The following is a 22,527-nucleotide window of genomic DNA, read 5'->3' as shown; positions in this document are numbered from 1 at the left end:
TATCCTATTACAAACTGACAGCATTATGTAGGAAGTCTTATATTCATCCTGTAGCCGAGTATATGTGGCATGATATACGCTATCCCTCCCCACCCCTTGAATGTGCATCCTGGTCCTGACCTCAGGCTTGTAAGCAGACACATTAATCTACTCTGGAGATTTTTTTTTATTTGTTCTTGCTTATATTACCTTTGACTTGCACAGTACATAGCAGAGCACTTTGTGTGACATCAGTTTACTTTCCATTCCCTGTTCACCATCAAGATACAATTGCAGTTTAGTTGCGATTAGGGGCCCCCCTTTCTTAGCTGTGCCCTTGAATAATCTGTAGTAACTTGACTGTTCATTACAAAGAGCAAGTACTAAGAAAGCGAATATGCAGTGTGCACAAGAATGAAGAGTGTCAAGGTTTGAAGTTCACATTTTAGTTTGAAAAGTAACTTTTCCTGTGAGATGTTTACTTCTCAGTTTTAATGACCACATATTTTCCATAGGGCAAGCGTCATTAATTGACCTGTTAGTTTCCAAAGGAGCTGTAGTCAATGCTACAGATTACCATGGTTCAACACCTCTTCATCTTGCCTGTCAGAAAGGATATCAGAACGTTACAGTAAGCACTGAAAGGATTAACCAGTGAATTTTTTAATACATATATAAGTTGAAGAAAAAACAAATCTCACTATTGCTGCTCTACTGATACCATTGTTCAGGGATGCAAAAGCTTCATTATAACTGTGTGCTATCACACTTCAGGGCCTTTCAGCATTTTAATTAAATGCTAAACTTTATAGGTTTATAATCCAGATGTCAAAATTTTCTCAGATCTGCAAGATCTCATGTTGAGAATAAATTCTTGTTACCTCTGTCCTCTTGGTTCAAGTTTTTTATTTTTTTAATTTTATTTAACATTTTCTAAATTAGTTTGAAAACTAGATTTTGAGAGGTTTGCCAAATGTGACATGCTTTTCTGCATTCCCAAAACTCCAAGTAGCCTTATTATCTCTAGTTACCTTTTGTAAGCCCATTAGTTCAGAATGGGATTTGTATGGCTTTGCTTATTTCTGAATAACTCAGTTGTTAGTCATTATGTATGCATAGTATTTTTCAATATGTTTTTTAATTCATGTCTAATGTTTAGCACAGACTGATAGGATAGTGGAATCTCTGCTCTGGATTGATGCAAAAGAGCTATTATGATCAGTCAAGTAAATACAATGCTTTAAACATTGTTTTGAAAATAGACTAATCATACAGTTCAGTCAGTTGTTGTACACTTGAATTTTTTAACAAATGTTTCATATAATATTACAGCAACTCATATGTTCAAAACTAAGAAATTCAGAGAGAGAAATGATGCACTTAATTAAACCCATTGTGCCTTTTTCTTTACAGCGCTCTTAGAACACTGAGTGAATATACATGTTATCTGTGCTGAAGTACCTAGCTACAGTGGATGATTTAGAGTCAGTCTGCAGATATATTCTGTGGTTTCTAAATAGTGTGTGACAAGAACTGGAGCAAAATAGTGGCATGAAGCCAAGGACAACCATCTTTACTTACTGGTTTAAAGCAGAAGAGATGTGGTTCTATTTGTACTATAGTAATTCATCATCCTAGAAACCTAAAGGGTGCTACAGCAGTAACAATTGTTTGTCCATTAATTTTCTGTTACTTAGATGTTGACTTTCTTTTTCTGTTAAGCTTCTCTTGTTGCACTATAAGGCAAGTACAGATGTTCAAGACAATAATGGCAATACTCCACTTCATTTAGCCTGCACTTATGGTCATGAGGATGTAAGTAATTGTTTTGTAACAAACTAAATAGACATCCTGATAGGATTACTGCATGCAATGAAATTGTGATGCCAATTTGGATTACATTTGTTTATTTAAAAAAGTAAATAAAACACAGTTTTGGAGGATGACTCTTTAATTCATAAACTGGCACTTTATTATATCATAGTATTTGTTTAATGTAGGTATCCATTTACATTGGTGTAGCTGCTAGAAAACCTAGTTGTTTGGGTCCCTTCTATTCATTGTTTATTTATTATGGCTTTTTAAAAATTGACATATATTTGATAAAAAAACCTACCCGAGGGAGTAGATTCTAGGATCTGCAATAAAACCAGCTTTACTGTTCAGATTGCACATGTTATGTGGATTGGGAACCAGTGATATAATTCATTGGTGGTTTTTCTTTTCTTTCCAGTGTGTCAAAGCTTTAGTCTATTATGATGTACACTCTTGTAGACTAGATACTGGTAACGAAAAAGGAGATACTCCCCTCCATATAGCTGCTCGCTGGGGCTATCAAGGAATAATAGAAGTCCTGCTGCAGAATGGAGCCAACCCAGATATTCAAAACCGGATGAAAGAGACTTCCCTGCAGTGTGCATTAAATTCTAAGGTATTCTTCCCAATCTGCTAGCAGGGAGGTTTTTAAAATGCATTTCCACAGTGATTTAGCTGTATTTGAAGCTTAGTTGTGAATGGGATATGTGGGCATGTACTCTTACAATTAAAAATAATTTTCATTCACTTTCAAGAAAGGAAGCTCATATTTTACATCTTAAAATGCATGGCAGTGTTTTTTTTTAGTATGGAATGTAAACATTGCAAATTATTGCTTTAATCTGATTCATCATAATCTCTTTTGCTGATATTAAGTGGTTGGCTAATTTGTGTTTCCATCAGTAAATTCCTCTTGAAATTGAGTTGCATTGTATCTCTTCATTAATATTTTTTCTGCAGATTTTATCATTGATGGAATTAAACTACCTAACATTTGAAAGGGGACAGAGTGCTTCTGAGGTAACAGAGTGAGTTGCTAATCTTTTGCATACATTTTAGCTATTTAACATGAGGATGTAAACTCTCTTGTTTGTTTTGTTTTTGTTGATCTGATTAAAGTCTCCAGTTAGGTCTCCTCAGCATTCAGCAGACACCTTCAGCAGAGGGTCATCTGTCTCTAGCTTGTCATCAGCGTCAGCAGACACCAGACAAGAAGTTAAAAATAATTACAAAGAGGTAAGAGTAATAAAAGCTTGGTATTTAGCTGTGCAAAGGTAGCCTTGAGTGCCAATTCTACAGTGTCATTTTAAATTACTCCCCCAGACATAGCTGTCTGGGGGAGCTAATTAACAGTAAGCAATAAGCATAAGCTAGTCCTGCACTGATAGTAAACTAAGGGAGAGCTCCAGAAAAGGGCAATGGAAGTTTTTTCACTTCAGCCAAAGGGAAAAATCCTCACTTGTCTCCTTTAAACACACTATGACTTTCCTGCTCTGAGAAGGATTCCACGGAAAGAAAGATCATGTACTGTACTTTCTCAGCACTTCACTAAGCATAAGTAAATAGTCAGAGATGGCTCCACAAACAATGAGGTCTTTCAGTACTGTTGCACTACGCAGGAATCTTCTCTGTACAGGAGCACCAAGTGGAGCACCCATTGGATTGGAATACTGTGAATAACAAGCTGCTGCTTTGTGCGTGAATCAGAAATGTGCCAAATAAAGACTCATTCCCCAAGTGTGAGGAAAACTCTTAAGACACCTGGCACTATATATATATCTGGGTGTGGAGGAGGCACACTACTGGTGTTAGAGCAGATGGTGAAGCACTGCTATTCCGAGGTATTGGCTGTCACCTTGGTATCTAAGCATACATTTTTGCTTGACTCTTAGGAAGTGTTAATGATGGAACTGTATTTTTTTTAAAAGTGTACTTTGCAACTGTTAATATCACAATGTGGTTAACTGAGTGCTCTGTGTGTTCATAAGCTCCTGGGGGCATTCAGTCTCCCTTTCTGTCTATAAAACTCAGCATCAGAATCAAATAACATTGTATGGTATGTTTTAAAATTAATAATAGAAAAGAGAAGATTCTAGGCGGGGAGTTGACAAGAAACATGATGAAGTGCAAAGAACTAGCTTTTGTAATAAACCATAGGAAGAAATTTTCAGAACATAGTAAGGAATATATCTCATCTGTTGCCCTGCCTGCATGTCACGTGTCCAGTTCCAATATATCCAAAATGCGGCTGATAAAATCCACTCTTGCCAGGTCACTCAATTTAAATTTCCACACTCACTTCCTCTCACCTTCCACCTCAAACCCATACTTTTCATCTTCCCTTCCCAAGCCCTGCTCAACTCCACCCTTACCTCTCAGGTTTCATTTCTTCTTCCTCTTCCCACTCCTCTGTTCCTTTCAAGCCACCCTCTTAAATACCTTTGTCTCCTTCCATACTACCTCTTGCTTAGAATTCTCTTTCCTTCCTTTTACAAAAAAAAGGACACATCCCTCCTCTCTTCATTCAAATCTCTTCTCAAAATATTTATTCTAGGAGGCTCTTGGATAATAACTCCAAAAAGCATGAAGGAGCATGAATTGAAAATAGAAAAGGAGTACTTGTGGCACCTTAGAGACTAACAAATTTATTTGAGCATAAGCTTTTGTGAGCTCCAGCTCACTTCATCGATGAAATGAGCTGTAGCTCATGAAAGCTTATGCTCAAATAAATTTGTTAGTCTCTAAGGTGTCACAAGTACTCCTTTTCTTTTTGCGAATACAGACTAACACGGCTGCTACTCTGAAACCTGAGTTGAAAATGTTAATTCACAATGTGGTATTATCACTCTCTTCTTGTATACTGTGTTTATTTGTGTGTACACTTTTTCCAGTGTGTAATTTACACTGTAATATCCTTATAACAGGTCCATGTCTGTGTGTACAGAGCCAAGCCCAGTAATGTTGCTCCATAAATAAGGTATAATGCACACAAAATCTCACCCAATAACAGGTTGAGGATTTGTTTTTTCTTAAAGGGACAAACTTATCACACTCCATAGGCTGAGTCTGTAGTTCAAACCAGGAGAAAAGATTACTAGCAGCTTATACCTTAGTCTGTTGAGGTTAATGGCTTTTCTGTAATCCAACTTTAGTTCATTACCGTTAGCCAAGTTTCACATGGGCTCACTGCTATTACTCCCACTAAGCAAGAAGACCAGAGTCTAATTCTGCAAATTCTCCATGTAGGGAATTGCCACTGGAATAGGAGACTGGCAGGATTGGCTCTACAGACTGTAGGAGTTAGACCATGGGCTAAGGGGTCAATGCAGTCTTTATCCATCCACGCTGCTGGCTGCTAAATAACTATTTGTCCAAACAATTCAATGCAAGGAGAGACCTATTTGGTGTTCTACACAAATGACTTGCCATGACTTACTGGCACCATGGAAAAGAACCATTAGTAAAGATATAGGCAAATAATTTAGGAAATTTCTCTCCTGAGGATCTTACAATAACTGCTTTGCCCTCTGGCAATGGAACAATATAGCAAGTAAGTAGGTGAAGTGAAGCAGACTTTGTCAGGTGGAATTCTGCATCTTGTGAGCTTGCATGCAAAGGAAGGTACAGTTCTTCCATTGAGGAGAGAACAACCTGGAGGGGTGCCAGACTTTTTTATAACCATTCATGAATCATGCATAAGCTACATAACAAATGGCTATGTTCCTCTGACTAGGCTGCTGATGTTAAACTCCCGTGAGTTCTTGGATGCATAAGGATGTGAGTGTTTTAACAGAGAGTTGACCACAGAGCTGTGTATGCCTACTATCCCATTCTATTACAGGAAGGCTGTAAGCTATAAAATCAGACTCTGACAATAGTCATGACCTTGTTTTGATCTCTCTGGCAGAGTTGGACACAGGTTTAATGTAACAATATGCAAAGTAATATGTACAAGTCCCCATCCAAGTCCCTCTTCATCTTTGAGTAGATGCCGCATTTCTACATGCCCAGGACATCCCTGCTGACTGTGACAATCCCAAGATTGTGGTAAACCTCCCTTGACAATTGACGTTTTACAGCATATGGTCCAGGGCACCAAGGGAGTGAAGGCAAAGCATAGCATTCTAAATGGAGAGCAGGGAGGAACAGAAAAGCCTTTTCTACACTATAGTAAGTCTCCTAGCCCAGTGGTTCTCAACCAGGGGTACGTAGAGATCTTCCAGGGGGTACTCAACTCATCTAGATAAGTGTTTCTCAATCTGGGGGATGCAGCCCCCAGGGTGGTCATGGGATGTATTTTTTGGGGGGGGTCACAAGTACAGGGCCGACATTAGGAGGTGGCATGCAGGGCAATTGCCCGGGGCTCCATGCCATGGGAGCCACCTGTGAAGTTAAGTTACCTGCTTCAGCCCTGGGCACCAGGGCTTGGGATTCAGACAAGACTCACAAGTGAAAAACAGGCTCGAGTATCACACTGAAATATAAGTACAATATTTATATTCCAATCGATTTATTTTATAATTATATAGTAAAAATGAGAAGGTCAGCAATTTTTCAGTAACAGTGTGTTGTGACACTTTTGTATTTTTATGTCTGATTTTCTAAGCAAGTAATTTTTAAATGAGGTGAAACTGGGGGTACTCAAGACAAATCAGACTCCTGAAAGGGGTACAGTAGTCTGGAAAGATTGAGAACCACTGCCCTAGCCTACAGTGTTAGGCAATATGATGGTAAAATGGCAGAGCCCTGTCTACTCTGACTTCCACAGTTGCTACAGATGGTGGAGCCACACTGGTATTGAATGATGGTTGAAAAGTTTGCTAATGTAGCTCTGCCTTAAGGCATTCAAGCTATGCTGTGGGCTACTGCTGTTGGCTACTGTGTTGTGTGGGAGCTTCCAGAAGAGCCCTGTGCAGTTGCACTGCTTCAATAGGCATAATATCTCTAGAGCTTTCAAGTGTCAATTTCCTATAGTAAAGTTGCAGTCTGTTCCATTTCCCAAACAGCAGCACCTGATTGGTGGATTGGGAATAGGGTTGCCAGGTGTCCGGTTTTAGACTGGAATGCCCGGTTGAAAAGGGGCCCTGGCGGTTCCGGTCAGCACCACTGACCTGACTGTTAATAGTCCAGTCGGCAGGTAGCGGGGCTAAGCCAGGCTCCCTATAGCTCCCGGAAGCAGCAGCATGTCCTCCCCTCTGGCTCCTATGCATAGGGACTCTGCATGCATAGCCAGGGGACTCTGCATGCTGCTCCCACCCCAAGCACCACTCTGAAGCTCCCATTGGCCAGGAACTGTGGCCAGTGGGAGCTGTGGGGGCGGGGAGAGCCTGCGGACGGGGCAGCACACAGAGCTGCTTGGCTGTGCCTCAGCGTAGGAGCCGGAGGGGGGACATGCTGCTGCTTCCGAGAGCTGCTTGAGGTAAGTGCCATCTGCAGCCTGCACCCCTGATCCCCTCCCGCGCCACAACCCCCTGCACCAGCCCTGATCCCTCTCTCACCCCCCCAAACCCATCGGTCCCAGCCCAGAGCACCCTTCTGCACCCCAAACCCCTCATCCCTAGAGCCCACACCCCCAGCCGGAGCCCTCACCCTCCCACCCCCATCCCAACCCTCTGCCCCAGCCTGGAGCCCCTCCCACACTCTGAACCCTCCTACATCCCAGAGCCCACACCCCCAGACAGAGCCCACCCCCTGCCCCAGCCCTGATCTCCCTTCCGCCCCCCGAACTCCTCAGTCCCAGCTGGAACACCCTCCTTCATCCCTAGCCCCACCCCAGAGCCCCCACCACCAGCCAGAGCCCTCACCACCCTCCCGTACCCCAACTCCCTGCCCCAGCCCTAATCCCCCTCCTGTCCTCTGAACCCCTTGGTCCCAGCCTGGAGCTCTCTCATACACTCCAAACCCCCTAGTTCCAGCCTGGAGCACCCTTCTACATCCCAAACCCCTCATCCCCAGCCCCACCTCAGACTCTGCACCCCCAGACAGAGCCCGCACCCCAACCCCCTGCCCCAGCCCTGATCCCCCTCCTATCTCCCAAACAACCTCAGTCCCAGCCCAGAGCACCCTCCTGCATCCTAAACCCCTCATCCCGAGCCCCACTGCAGAGCCCGCACCCCCAGCCAGAGCCCTCACCACTGCTCGCATCCCAACCCACTGTCTCAGCCTAGAGCCCCCTCCTGCACCCTGAACTCCTCATTTCTGGCCCCACCTCGGAACCTGCACCCCCAGCTCAGAGCCCATACCCCCTCCCACACTCCAACTCCCCCCTCAGTCCAGAGCCCCTTCCTATACTCCGAACCCCTCGGCTCCACCCCAGAGCCCCCTCCTGCACCCCAAACCCCTCATCCCTGGCTCCACCCCAGAGCCCACATTCCCAGCCGGAGCCCTCACCCTCTCTCACACCCCAACTCCCTGAGCCAGCCTGGTGAAAATGAGTGAGTGAGGGTGGGGAGAGCGAGCAACAGAGGGATGGGGGTATGGAGTGGGCGGGGCCTGGGAGGAGGGCCAAGGGTTTTCGCTTTTGTGAGAGTAATTGGGAAGAGATATGGAAAGTACAGACCTCCCTGATTTGATTTGATTTGTTTTATTGTAGATTTATACAAACATATATTGCCTATCCCTGGATTGCTTTTACCATATATTAGAAATATGGTAATCTAACAAAATTAATTTTAGCAACCTCCCCAAAACCAGGATGAAAACCAGGGGAGTGGAACCCATGAACCACTCTAGCCTCAGAGTCCCTTGCCCTCAAGGCTCCTATTCCAATCTCCTCCCCAAAAGCCTGGAGAAAGAGATTATCCCAATAAACAATACTTTCCTCTCCAACTATTTCTTTCTTTCTTACTTTATTTGTAGAGAAAAGAAACCTAAGACTAAAGCTTCCAAAATAAGTCAGAGAAAGAACTGAGACCCTAGTCCTACATTTTGATCCTTACTGGGAGATTCTTGAGTCCCTATAGAATCCCATTGAATTCACTTGCTCCCCCATTTATTTGGTCCACTCATGCAGGTCCAACTGCAGGATCTGGGCCTATGTAGCAGTTCTGTTTATCCAAACTAGAAGTCATCTTTAATTTTGTACGGGACAGAAAACAATAAATTATGTATTTTCATCTAGAAATTATTTAGCGATATTAAGTAGTTTATGCCCAAAATGTAGGTTTTGTAATAAATTTGTTGGAATATATAATTATATATTCATTATTTTTTTTAAATTACAAAAAAAAAGATTTTTGGTTTTTGCAACTCCAGCACTGAAGTACTGAGCTAGTGCATGAGAACCAAAACATGAAAACCAATTAGTCTGTTTCTTTGTCCAAGCTGAATGCAATACAAATGTAAACAAAAAACATAAATCTCAAACGTTTATCATCATGATCCAAGCAGTGTAATGTTGAAAAGTAAATTCAGTTTTAATCATCTAAGTTGGTATTAATAACAGGGACAGGAGACTTGTTTTTACTGATTAATTTATTTATTTCATGTTCATCATAGGACTGCTAATGTGCCTTCAAAAATACTTGAATGAATAATTTTAAAGCAGACCTTTCCATTAATTGCAGAATGTTCTTTGGAACTTTGGAAATTGAAAACGTTTTGTTCACCCTCAGTTATACCCTTTCTATCTGGCAAAGGAGTGTGTCTGTCTGTCTTTTGAATGTGCTCAGATACTACCAGTGATGTGGAATGTAGAAATTTCTAGATAGAAGCTGAAATGTCAATCTTGCCATTACTTAGAAATGAGGTCAACTGCCACAATATCTTATGCTGAAACATCTTTTTATACACTAGTATCACTGGTGATAGCACAGTCCTATGAATATTTGTTAAAATGCTGATATATTGGGTCATCAGAGACCTTTTAACATGCTTTTGCAGGTGCAGCAAAAATACTGCATGTTTTTATACCTTTTCAGTGATGTCATAGTAAGTTTTAATTATTTAAAAAAAAGCAAACTCCATACTTAGAATAAATTTAGATTTTGGGTCCAATTTGACAATGTTTATTTTAACACTGAAGTAGAGTAGAACTTGCAACTACTACAAACCACTAATATGCAGATGTAGAAGTGCAAAACATGTTTTGACTCAAGCTACTATTAAAAAAAGAAAAAAAAAAAGGGACCCCTTTGGCATCAACTACCAGCCTAGCAAGAGCCCAAAACATCATCCATGGGGAGCTACATGCCTTTAATAGCTTTTATTTCTTTTGTAATGCTGGATCCTAAATAAAGGTACACGCATAATTGCTGGTGAGGTTGAAAAATGTATTTGCTATATTAACTAGCATGATCTTATTTACATATGCACCATATGTGTTCTATATTTAGATGATTATCTTCTGCTGCACAATTCAAAAATCATTGAATGGCTCTATAGCCTTATACAGCTTTTGTATTTCATAAGTTAATAACGTTTTCCTTTATAACTTTATCAACATATCTGAAATGGGCCAGCTGTAATCCTTCAGATTAAGATTAGGAGGTTAATAAAGGACACTGGATTTTCAGAGTACAGTTTAATACCAGTATTACCAAAGCAAGTAAAATTCCCTTTTCTGATTTTATATACAGATAGAAAAACTCTTAAGAGCAGTTGCTGATGGAGATCTGGAAATGGTAAGTTCTTAGAATGACTTGATGTAGAATACTGAATTCCCAGCTATCCTGCTGAAGTTGAGGAAGCTGTTTACACATAACACTGCATGGGGAATGCATAGTCAATTTCATTTAAAAAAATATGACTCAAGTGCTGATTGACTTATGCTGCTGTGAATATTCATTTCACATTCCAAAAGTACTCAGCTAACAATATTTTTAAGTCAATAATTTGAAATTACTTGGTGCTCTAGAGAATAATTTAGATCTGAGCAAATATAAAATATTGTCTGTTAAAGGAGAAAACTATGGATATAATTCTTTTAAACATGCTCCTCTTTATTCATTGATTTGAAATATCTTAGTTTTATTCTTTTATTTGGTGCCCTTGTGATTTTAAAAATAAAACAAACTCCAAGCTGATGTATCCTATGCTTACTTCATTTAGAACAGAGTTCCTCAAATGCGCTTAGTAGCACTCCAGCCCAAAGCAAGAAATGTCTTCCAGCTCAGATAGACCTACTTTCAGGGCACTAAATAAATGCATATTAGAAACTGCTTTGATCCAATTATTTTTGTAGCACCAAACTATAATCTAGGTGGCAGGCCTCCAGATTTCAGAGTTGTTTACCACTGGTGAAATTGGGACACTTGTGAATCCCAGAAAAAAACAGTGTCTGATTCTCCTTTTGCTTATGCTAGTTTTGATCTGGTGTATCTCTGTGGACTTCAGTAGAGTTTCTTCAGATTTATTCCAGTATCAGTGAGAGGAAAATATGGCAAAGTCACTGTTCCTGTATTACTCTTTTCCTTTCTTCTGTGTTTTCTGAATCCTCGTTGTTTTTGCTGTCCACAGGTTTGTGTCTACATCTCTATAAATAAGGCGTATGGGTTTTGGAGTTCTTTTGGGTGCCACATTATTAGGATATTGTGGGTTTTTTTCTATGTTATATTCCATCTTCTGGTTTTTTTTATGCTGAGTAATTTATTTACACTGTTCTTCCTTGTGAATTAAAGCCAACACTTTAAAAATGTGCACATTACTCCACTTCACATGTGCAAAGAGCTCAGACTTCAAGAACGTTCACAACTCAGTTTCCCTTCATATGTTATAGCAATTATGAAAGTTTGAAATTGACAAATATTTCCTGAACTCTAAGTTGCCAGCACCTTTAGTAGAGACGGATCAAAGCTCCAAATCAATACAAACAGAAAGTTTCAACCTGCTGATTTTAAGCACTCCCTGTTCACAGTGTATACATAGTACATATATAACATATTTGGGCATGTGCATATACTGTAGGATGGAAGTCTGGCTTTTCTTATTTAGTGTTTTTGGCAATAGCAGAGACCATAAATAAAAATTTAAGTTGGCATTAGTATGTCATTAGCAAGTACAGAGTAAAAATGGGTTTGAATAGTACACAATTTGGGTATATTTTGACTTTTGTACTTCACTTCCAATAAAGAGTCGACATCTACAGCAATATGAACATGAACGTTTATATCCTATAATTTGCATTACTTACTGTCTGTCTTGATACATTTGAGCTACTATAGCAATTTCCTTCTTTTCTTCTGAAATACTTGAAAATTATGGTACTTTTGAAGATATTTTACTGAAAAATAGCAGCTGACATTTAAAAAAAATTAGAGCTCTAAATTTGGGGGTATACATGGGTTTTTGTTGTAGTTTTTTAATACTCATCGTAAAACAGAAGATTGTGGAAACCCTGTAACAGAGTATATGATATACTGGGTTTATGTACAGTATGTACATAATGAATCTTTCTAAAAATTCCCATAGGGTAACACATACCAGGATTAACAGATATGTTGATATGGCATCATAAGTCATCTGTCTGAATATAATATATAGTATGTAGTTGATTCTCTAGTGTCTTCTATACCAGTCAGATGGTAGGTATAAGTTTACCTACTAGCTGATTAAGAAAAGGAAAGAACCATTGGTAATACTGTACGCTCATTAGTTAAGTAAACATGTAAAACCCACATTTACACATAGAGACACCTGACCTTATTGATTAGGTCAAGGTCACCCAGCAAGTCATTGTCAGAAGTAAGATTAGAATACAGGTTAGCTGATTGCTAGAGCTATGTCTAGTCCTTACTGCTTCCTATGGTTAGGCATTTTAACTTTGTGAGACTATTTCTTAATCTGTAAAATGGGATAGTAATACCCACTTGCCTGGGGCTGGGGACATCTTATATCCTGTTTATTCTCAGGCTCACATAGAGTAAATAGTGTTGCCCTGTCTTACAAATGGGCAACCTGAGACGCAGAGAGGCTAAGTCCCATATTTCTACAAATGGCCTTTTATTTTGGATGCCCAACTTCAGACCCCTGTGAGTTTGAATTTTTTCCCCGAAGGTGTGGAATGCCTGCAGTTCCCATTGACTTCAGTTGGAGTTATGGTTGCTCAATGCTGAAAATCAGGCTCCACGTGTCTCAAGCTGGGCATTCAAAAACTCAGCCATGTGTAATAAGAGGAGGCCATTTTCGAAAATGCTGCTGAAGTGTCTTGTCATGGAGGCATTTGTGATGATTTAGGGGTCTTGTCTGTACTGCTTCTGAATCGGAGATGTTTTTACGAAATTGTTTCATGAAATTACTGTGCCATGGAAAGCTTATATGTATGTGGATCCACTCTGAGTTAGCAAGGTTTTGTTATGTCTCTCTGCCAGGCCAGAGACAATGGTGAATGATCAACATTCAGTGTTTTTCTATTTACTGTCAAATACCTTGGGACAGAGGGTTTGCTCTTGCTGGGAGGTGAGCTGGGGCTGGGCACAGGGCAGGGAGCTGCCGGTGGGTACTCTGCACCCTAAAGCATCACTTTTGATGTGATCAGTGGGGTGGAGCAGCTGCTCCCCCTGCTCCCCCCCAGCTATGTTCCCCCGCCCCTAGGAGCCAGTGGGACCTGCCGGATGCTTCCTTGGAGCTGTCCCAGGTAAGCATTGCTGGGACTCCCCACCTCGCACCCTGGCAGGTCCCTCTGGCTCTTAGGGGCAGGGCGGGGTGGGCACCCACTACGGTGGCCCACGAGACCTCAGTTCTGGGGACAGTCAGGGGACGGGGGAGGAGGGTGGATGGGACAGAGATCCTTGGAGTGGGGGGCATCAAGGAATGCTGGGGGTTGGATGGGGCAGGAGTCCCGGGGAGGCGGGGGCGGGCCACAACCTCCTTGTGGGGTAAGGAGGGTACCGGTTGTTAAGATTTTGGCAGCTCATCACTGCGCTTATGTTTGTGATGGTGATTATGTTACTCTGTGACACTACAGAGTTGGAGAGTAGGGTCTGCAGTGTGAGAGCCTTGCAGATTCTGAAACTATTTAGGGTACTGAAAATTGTTTTCCTGCAGTCAGGGTGCTGCAGTGACAAAACACTGCCCTTTTTAGCTATTGCTGGACATGCACAGATACACTGGACAGTAAAACCTCGCTAATCTGCTCTTCTACAACCGCATACTTACCCAAGAGAAGTTCTCAGCTTTGCAGTTTACTGCATTTCAGAGAGGTGAGACCTCACTTGTGAAGAGGGAGGGGAATACAGGTGCAGTCATACTCTCCATGGGATGGCAGGGAGGACAACATATCCCTTTTCTATCTCTATCCCCCAGCACTTAATACCCTGAAACAGGCTTAAGTCCCTCATTGTTGCTCCTGGTGCTCCTTCCAGCTGCTTCTGCCTGGGGGCAAGGCCAGGCTGTTTGTGCTCTTGTGGCTTGCTGAACCACCCTGGGGGGTAAGGAGAAGACCTTGCTGGCACCTGCAGGATTGAACTGAGTGGGTGAAAGGGAAGAAGCCTGTAGAAAAGCTGCCCCTCTCCCTTCTGCTTCAGCAGCAGCTTGGAGATCCATTGCCTGTGCACTCCTGCAGCATCAAGCCCCGCTATGGAATCCAGTAAAGATGCTCTTATTTCTGTCTTCAATTGGTGGGAGGCATTGCCCCCTGTCTTTGCCCTATGCCACTGCTCGTTGGAAGGCACAGGGCAGATCTGTTAGAGACTCTCCCCCTCTAAGGCAATAAGGCAGTAACCTCCATTTTCACATGCTCCTGCAGGGGCTTTTAGTGCTGGAGCAGCATACAGGCATTTGTTCTATTATAAATGCTGCTGCCTAAGAGGAGAGGAATAAGATGGCACATATTAAAGCTTTGCACTCTCCATGCTACCATAATCCTGCATAATCCTAATGGACAGGTTCCTTTCCATTCCTGTGGCAGCCCCAGAAGAGCTACGTGAGCCCTGGAAGCCCTTACACCATGCATCAGCTGGAGGGGAAGAGCACCAGCACCAAATAAGTGCCCTTACTTGTTTCAGGCTGTTCTTGAGTGCTGGGGTGAGGCCAAGGATAACAAGGGCAGAAAAGGTGGGGGAGTAGCACTGTATGTAAGGGAGCAGTATGACTGCTCAGAGCTCCGGTACGAAACTGCAGAAAAACCTGAGTGTCTCTGGATTAAGTTTAGAAGTGTGTGCAACAAGAGTGATGTAGTGGTGGGAGTCTGCTATAGACCACCGGACCAGGGGGATGAGGTGGATGAGGCTTTCTTCCGGCAGCTCACGGAAGCTACTAGATCGCATGCCCTGATTCTCATGGGTGACTTTAATTTTCCTGATATCTGCTGGGAGAGCAATACAGCGGTGCATAGACAATCCAGGAAGTTTTTGGAAAGCGTAGGGGACAATTTCCTGGCGCAAGTGCTAGAGGAGCCAACTAGGGGGGGTGCTTTTCTTGACCTGCTGCTCACAAACCGGGTAGAATTAGTGGGGGAAGCAAAAGTGGATGGGAATCTGGGAGGCAGTGACCATGAGTTGGTTGAGTTCAGGATCCTGACGCAGGGAACAAAGGTAAGCAGCAGGATACGGACCCTGGACTTCAGGAAAGCAGACTTCGACTCCCTCAGGGAACGGATGGCCAGGATCCCCTGGGGGACTAACTTGAAGGGGAAAGGAGTCCAGGAGAGCTGGCTGTATTTCAAGGAATCCCTGTTGAGGTTACAGGGACAAACCATCCCGATGAGTCGAAAGAATAGTAAATATGGCAGGCGACCAACTTGGCTTAATGGTGAAATCCTAGCGGATCTTAAACATAAAAAAGAAGCTTACAAGAAGTGGAAGGTTGGACATATGACCAGGGAAGAGTATAAAAATATTGCTCGGGCATGTAGGAATGTTATCAGGAGGGCCAAATCGCACCTGGAGCTGCAGCTAGCCAGAGATGTCAAGAGTAACAAGAAGGGTTTCTTCAGGTATGTTGGCAACAAGAAGAAAGCCAAGGAATGTGTGGGCCCCTTACTGAATGAGGGAGGCAACCTAGTGACAGAGGATGTGGAAAAAGCTAATGTACTCAATGCTTTTTTTGCCTCTGTTTTCACTAACAAGGTCAGCTCCCAGACTGCTGCGCTGGGCATCACAAAATGCGGAAGAGATGGCCAGCCCTCTGTGGAGATAGAGGCGGTTAGGGACTATTTAGAAAAGCTGGACGTGCACAAGTCCATGGGGCCGGACGAGTTGCATCCGAGAGTGCTGAAGGAATTGGCGGCTGTGATTGCAGAGCCACTGGCCATTATCTTTGAAAACTCGTGGCGAACCGGGGAAGTCCCGGATGACTGGAAAAAGGCTAATGTAGTGCCAATCTTTAAAAAAGGGAAGAAGGAAGATCCTGGGAACTACAGGCCAGTCAGCCTCACCTCAGTCCCTGGAAAAATCATGGAGCAGGTCCTCAAAGAATCAATCCTGAAGCACTTGCATGAGAGGAAAGTGATCAGGAACAGCCAGCATGGATTCACCAAGGGAAGGTCATGCCTGACTAATCTAATCGCCTTTTATGATGAGATTACTGGTTCTGTGGATGAAGGGAAAGCAGTGGATGTATTGTTTCTTGACTTTAGCAAAGCTTTTGACACGGTCTCCCATAGTATTCTTGTCAGCAAGTTAAGGAACTATGGGCTGGATGAATGCACCATAAGGTGGGTAGAAAGCTGGCTAAATTGTCGGGCTCAACGGGTAGTGATCAATGGCTCCATGTCTAGTTGGCAGCCGGTATCAAGTGGAGTGCCCCAGGGGTCGGTCCTGGGGCCGGTTTTATTCAATATCTTCATAAATGATCTGGAGGATGGTGTGGATTGCACTCTCAGCAAATTTGCGGATGATACTAAACTGGGAGGAGTGGTAGATACGCTGGAGGGGAGGGATAGGATACAGAAGGACCTAGACCAATTGGAAGATTGGGCCAAAAGGAATCTGATGAGGTTCAATAAGGATAAGTGCAGGGTCCTGCACTTAGGACGGAAGAACCCAATGCACAGCTACAGACTAGGGACCGAATGGCTAGGCAGCAGTTCTGCAGAAAAGGACCTAGGGGTGACAGTGGACGAGAAGCTGGATATGAGTCAGCAGTGTGCCCTTGTTGCCAAGAAGGCCAATGGCATTTTGGGATGTATAAGTAGGGGCATAGCGAGCAGATCGAGGGACGTGATCGTTCCCCTCTATTCGACATTGGTGAGGCCTCATCTGGAGTACTGTGTCCAGTTTTGGGCCCCACACTTCAAGAAGGATGTGGATAAATTGGAGAGAGTCCAGCGAAGGGCAACAAAAATGATTAGGGGACTGGAACACATGAGTTATGAGGAGAGGCTGAGGGAGCTGGGATTGTTTAGCCTGCAGAAGAGAAGAATGAGGGGGGATTTGATAGCTGCTTTCAACTACCTGAAAGGGGGTTCCAAAGAGGATGGCTCTAGACTGTTCTCAATGGTAGCAGATGACAGAACGAGGAGTAATGGTCTCAAGTTGCAGTGGGGGAGGTTTAGATTGGATATTAGGAAAAACTTTTTCACTAAGAGGGTGGTGAAACACTGGAATGCGTTACCTAGGGAGGTGGTAGAATCTCCTTCCTTAGAGGTTTTTAAGGTCAGGCTTGACAAAGCCCTGGCTGGGATGATTTAACTGGGAATTGGTCCTGCTTTGAGCAGGGGGTTGGACTAGATGACCTTCTGGGGTCCCTTCCAACCCTGATATTCTATGATTCTATGATTCTATGATGCTCTGACCACTTTAACCCTGCCCTGACACCTGGAAAGGAACAATTGTCCATTTGTTTGGGGCACTACCTTGGGATTTGGGAGACCTGGATTTAATTCCCTCTTTGGCCATGGACTAGCTGTATGACCTTGGGCAAGCTACTTAATCTCTCCATGCTTCAGTTCCCCATCTGTAAAATGGGGATAATAGCACTGCCCTTCCTCGCAGGTGCTGTGAGGATAAATACATTAAAAGATTGTGAGGAAGTTGGATACTACAACAATGGGCTTGATCGAAGTACCTAAGACAGATACAATTACTTGGTATTCCCCAAATCTCATTGGTCCACAATGGGTTAATGAGGTTCTCTGTAAACAAATAAAAACAAAAAAGAACTACTTAATGGTGTTTTTGTTATTTACAACTACATGTAACACTAATGTTCAGTGAATATTCTCTATGTGCAGCATTACTCTGTAGATTGTCTTCAGTGGAAATGTGTCTTACAAATGAAGGAATCATATTATTTAGACACAAACTTAGGTCGCCCTTCCAGGCTTAGGAAGTGCATCCAGCTCATGAGAAGTTATAGCTATGAGGAGAAAATGTATTGCACCTACACAGTTTGTATGCTGGTTAAACTTCATCATCCTTGTCACTTCTATACTTTTAAAAGCAGATGATGAACAAAGAATCATGTTGACGTGAACTGGCACAAACTTTGGCCTAATCTTTTGCAGTCCGAGCTAAAAGGATTTGAAAGGGTTTAAGCAGAGGTGAACACTGAAGTCTTGATTAGGCAGTAGGAAGTCATTTATAATTTACTTCATTGTTACTTGGTGAACTGCTGCTGGCTGCCTTGTCAACTGTAACATTAATTTTTTTTAATTTGGCCTGCAGGGAAGCCAAGGTTGGGAGTTGGCTCATTCAGGCTCTCTAACTTATTCTGTGTTTGTGAAATTAACATGTACATGTTTTTAATTATCAGGAGATAGAAATTTTGGGCAATATAAAGTCGGACTTCCTTTTTATGCCAGGTTCGCTATCTTTTGGAATGGATGGAGGAAGATGTAGAAGAAACAGACGAAGCTGACGATACAGTAACTCCAGAGCTTTGTCACCCATTATGCCAGTGCTCAAAATGTGAGCCAATACAAAAGGTTGGAATTTTTTTCTGTTTTGTAGACAGAATAACTTTTGCATTCCTGTAGTTAGGTTTTTTTAGCCCAGGGAAATAATATTCCTATTCTTCTGCACAGCTGCGTCTCTGCTCACAAGAGTCCTGTAATAAATGTGCACAGATCTTAATAAGAAAAGGAGTACTTGTGGCACCTTAGAGACTAACCAATTTATTTGAGCATGAGCTTTTGTGAGCTACAGCTCACGAAAGCTCATGCTCAAATAAATTGGTTAGTCTCTAAGGTGCCACAAGTACTCCTTTTCTTTTTGCGAATACGGACTAACAGGGCTGTTACTCTGAAACAGATCTTAATAGAGTTCATCACCTTATGAGATGAAGTTGCTGTACTTGATAATCAGGCTGTGGAAAGGATTGGAATAGAGAATCAGTGTTCAGAAGCTCATTTTGATTTCTGATGGAGGAGTGGAAAACTTGTATTTTTGGATTTTCTTCTTCACCCCCTTTTTGTATTGTTTTGGTCCAGGATTTGTAGTCCATGTTTTCAGTAAGTTCTGAGTAACTTCGTAAACGTGAGGGTAAAGAGCAACTCTGCTCTAGGCCTCCCAGTTGTTTCCTTTACCCCCTTATCTGCTCTAGGCCCTTGATAACTTGCCCTCTCGGCTCACGGAACGTTTTATTCTTTGGTAATATCTTAGCAGGAAATTTCCTGTCCTCATAAATATCAATACAATACTTATAAGACCACTTTATTGTTTATCATATCTTTCATTCAAACTGTATCTAAAAAACTAAAGAGCTAAATAAAATTATGGAGAATTGTTGTCTCCCTTACCCATTATTTATCATATAGCAGAGAGAGAAATGGGCTATGATATGGGATTAATCATGTTCCTTCTTGGAAGCCACTGCCATGCCTCCTAAGGAGGAGTAGTATTGAATGCATAAATACTAATAACTGTTTCCTTAGAACACATGTTTTGGGTCTCATTTGTGGAAATAAGGAATGCTCATAATTTAAAGAAAATAGAAAGCTAATTATCTGCAACTGAGAAGGAAAAATGATTATTGTGACTGAGTGATGGAATCTCTTGCTTACCGAAACAAGGGCTTTGAGACATTTTAGTTTAGCTAACTGGTAACTGTGGAATGACCACCTGGCTCTTGAATAAAAATAAGAAGGCATTTGTTAAGTAATCTTGCAACTACACACTGTAGTTGGGAATAAGGAAGAATGGGAAAGGTTCACTACCATTGTGAAACTTTGGCTTCCATGCAGTCTGAGAGAGCAGTAGAACAGGACATTCTCTAAGTAGTCTGTAGGCCACATCCCAGTTGGATCTCAAGTGACTTTTTCCATAGACGGCCTCCAAGGAATTCATGCCATATAGTCCCTCCTATTGTTCTGTCTCAGTCAGGGTACTGTTTCCTAAAGGGCTGTCATACGAATGCAGATCAATAAAGTTTAGCAGATCTGCAGAATTCCATTTCCTCAAAGTTTGTGATTTCCCAAAGACTATAGCAATTATTAGTATACACTATATTGTGCCATGGATTGTTTCCATAGGACTGGAATTAATTTTAGCTGTAGTTGTAGCCCTCAAAAACTGGACCTTCTCATAGAAGGGAAGTAGACTAAGTAATATCTGTCTCTAAGAATGTAGACTGTGTTCAGTTCTATAATCAAGTGTGTAAAACAAATGTGAGGTGTAACATTAACCCCTACCAGTCATACCATACTATATCCCACTAGAGCTAACAACTAATGCAAGTCTGGATCTCTTAAATCACCTGTCAAACTGAGCAGTTTTCAGTCCCTGCTAATAATAAAAATCTTTTTGTGAAATTTCTCTATAGTAACCTATCTTGTTTAAGGAGGGAAAAATAAGACAATTATCTGTCACCAGTGCTCAGGGCCAGTTCTAGGGGTGGGGCAGCAGGGCGATAATTCCCTGGGTGCCAGTTTTCAGGGGGCACTATCCTGCTGTGCCACTTGCCTTTTTTTGCTCCCATCTGATTGGCTGACTCTGTGGGGTTTTTTGTTTTTTTTGGCTTGGCTCGGGCTGTTGATGCCAGTGCCACCCAACTGCTTGGCTTTACCAGGTATCTCACTGAAGGTCTTAAATAAGACTCCCTGGACAATAGTGTTTGTAATGTCTGTCTGCCTGTTTCATATGTACTATGCAGGTATTTAACTGCTCTTTACTGAGTAGAAAGTGTTGTGATCAGTTTTCTGTGGTTTTTATTCTTTCTCCCAACAGAAGCTTGCAAGAATCCCTGCTAATGGACTTGGAGTAAATGTTACAAACCAGGATGGCTTTACACCACTACATGTGGCTGCACTGCATGGGCATCCTGAGTTAGTCTACCTTTTGTTGAAACACGGTGCCAATATCAGTGCAAAGAATACTAACCATGCTGTACCTCTTCATCTGGCTTGTCAGAAAGGTCACTTTCAGGTAACTGGTTCACTTCATAGCTATAAGCACAGCAGGTAGATTTTATTGGGGTGTGGGTGGTAGCTGAGTAAGTGTGTGTCCTTGGAGGGAGGAGACTAGAACGGGGAAGAAAGGGGACAAATTCCTATCCCCTCTCTTCATTCCAGGAAGTGGGAGGGTTGGTTAAGGTAGCAGAGGCCAGAGTATAAAGGGGACTTCATAGTATTGTTCCTTGTGCTGCTTTATGCTGAAGAAGCAGACTGGGCACAGTGAGGCGCTCTGTCTGCTTGGGTAAGGGATAAAGCCTCTTTCAGTAGCCTCAGCATGGACTGTGCTGGGCTAGCCTGAGGATTTTGTTTTGAAGGGTGAGGTGAGTAAACTAGACCAGACGGGTCTGGCCCCTTGTTTTGGAGAGGGGACACAGGATGAATGTATTCCTCCTAAATGTTAAACTTGATATGGTGCCTCAGGGACTCCCTTCTGAATCCAAAATGGCGGTGGGACTTGCAGGAAGGCAAGCTATTGTCACTTTGCAGCAGTCAAATGCAAGTGGGTTATAGCTCTGCTTTACTGCACAACCTGACAGACCTGAGGTCACCCCACACTCCTGAAAATCAATAGTAGTTCCCAGTGTGTGTGTATCTTCTTTATATTAGTGAACACACACATTCAGATATCAGAATATATATACAATTTCAAAACACTTGGTTACAGGCAGTCTGTCATAAAGGCATGTATGTGTCCTCTGCATCCATTGTATTCTCTTAGTGAGCTTCTCTATATGATACAAACATAGAAACTAAAGGTATTTCAAGGGAATCTGTGATCTAAATAGGTGAGGCCTTGATGGTTCTCATTAACTCACTGGGACCCCAGTCCTACTTCTATTGGAGATCGTGGGAGTTTTGCCATCACTTCGGTTGGAAGCATAATCAGGTCCAAGAGACTGTCTTGACTTGTCACTTGGCAGCAGTCAACATCATGCAGTGAAAATTAGGCCTTCTGGAGTGAAAGAACTAACCCATTAGCCCGCTACACTAATCTGCTACATACATTTCTTCAATCTGCAAACTACTTTGACACTGACTTCTTACAACTCATCTTGTGTAGTGTATTAACAGTGAGAAATATCTTTACATTCAAGTGAGGCACATTTGGGTGTATTAAAAATTATTAAAGCTTCCATATATAGGCAGCTGGACACTTCTCATTACAAGGTAGAATGACTTCTCCCAAATTAACCATTTAAAGAGGGCTTTTAGACTGAAAAGATTTTAGTTTTGTGATTACTTTAGCCTCCCAAGCTCAGACACTTTTCTGATACCTATGCTGTGGAGTAGGCTTTTAATGTGGTTTTCATGTACATTTTTGTGGTTCAAGTTGATTTAATCAGATTATTAATTCCTTGGGGCAGGGATTGTGTCTTCATATGTGTTAGTACAACACCTAGCACAGCAGGAATCCAGTCCTGTTGTGGGGGAGTAAGGGTGAGGGTTGGCCCTCCAGAAATATTACT

General features: G+C 42.3%; 1 protein-coding gene across 8 annotated transcripts in view; it reads left to right on the top strand.

The window, feature by feature from the left end:
• Positions 1–22,527, top strand: part of ANKRD27 (ankyrin repeat domain 27) — a 71,319-nt gene that overhangs the window by 31,333 nt on the left and 17,459 nt on the right. For 7 of the 8 annotated variants that reach the window (XM_073307841.1, XM_073307837.1, XM_073307836.1 and 4 more), the window contains 8 exons: positions 495–610; positions 1,702–1,794; positions 2,213–2,410; positions 2,755–2,814; positions 2,914–3,030; positions 10,371–10,415; positions 18,473–18,595; positions 20,835–21,032. In XM_073307841.1, the coding sequence (XP_073163942.1) occupies positions 495–610; positions 1,702–1,794; positions 2,213–2,410; positions 2,755–2,814; positions 2,914–3,030; positions 10,371–10,415; positions 18,473–18,595; positions 20,835–21,032 (950 nt within the window). The remainder of the gene's footprint in view (positions 1–494; positions 611–1,701; positions 1,795–2,212; positions 2,411–2,754; positions 2,815–2,913; positions 3,031–10,370; positions 10,416–18,472; positions 18,596–20,834; positions 21,033–22,527) is intronic. The other variant, XM_073307842.1, reaches the window with a different exon arrangement.

This window comes from Lepidochelys kempii, chromosome 12, assembly GCF_965140265.1.
Source record: "Lepidochelys kempii isolate rLepKem1 chromosome 12, rLepKem1.hap2, whole genome shotgun sequence".
NCBI classification, from domain to species: Eukaryota; Metazoa; Chordata; order Testudines; family Cheloniidae; genus Lepidochelys; species Lepidochelys kempii.
This window is presented reverse-complemented; position numbering and strand designations above follow the sequence as displayed.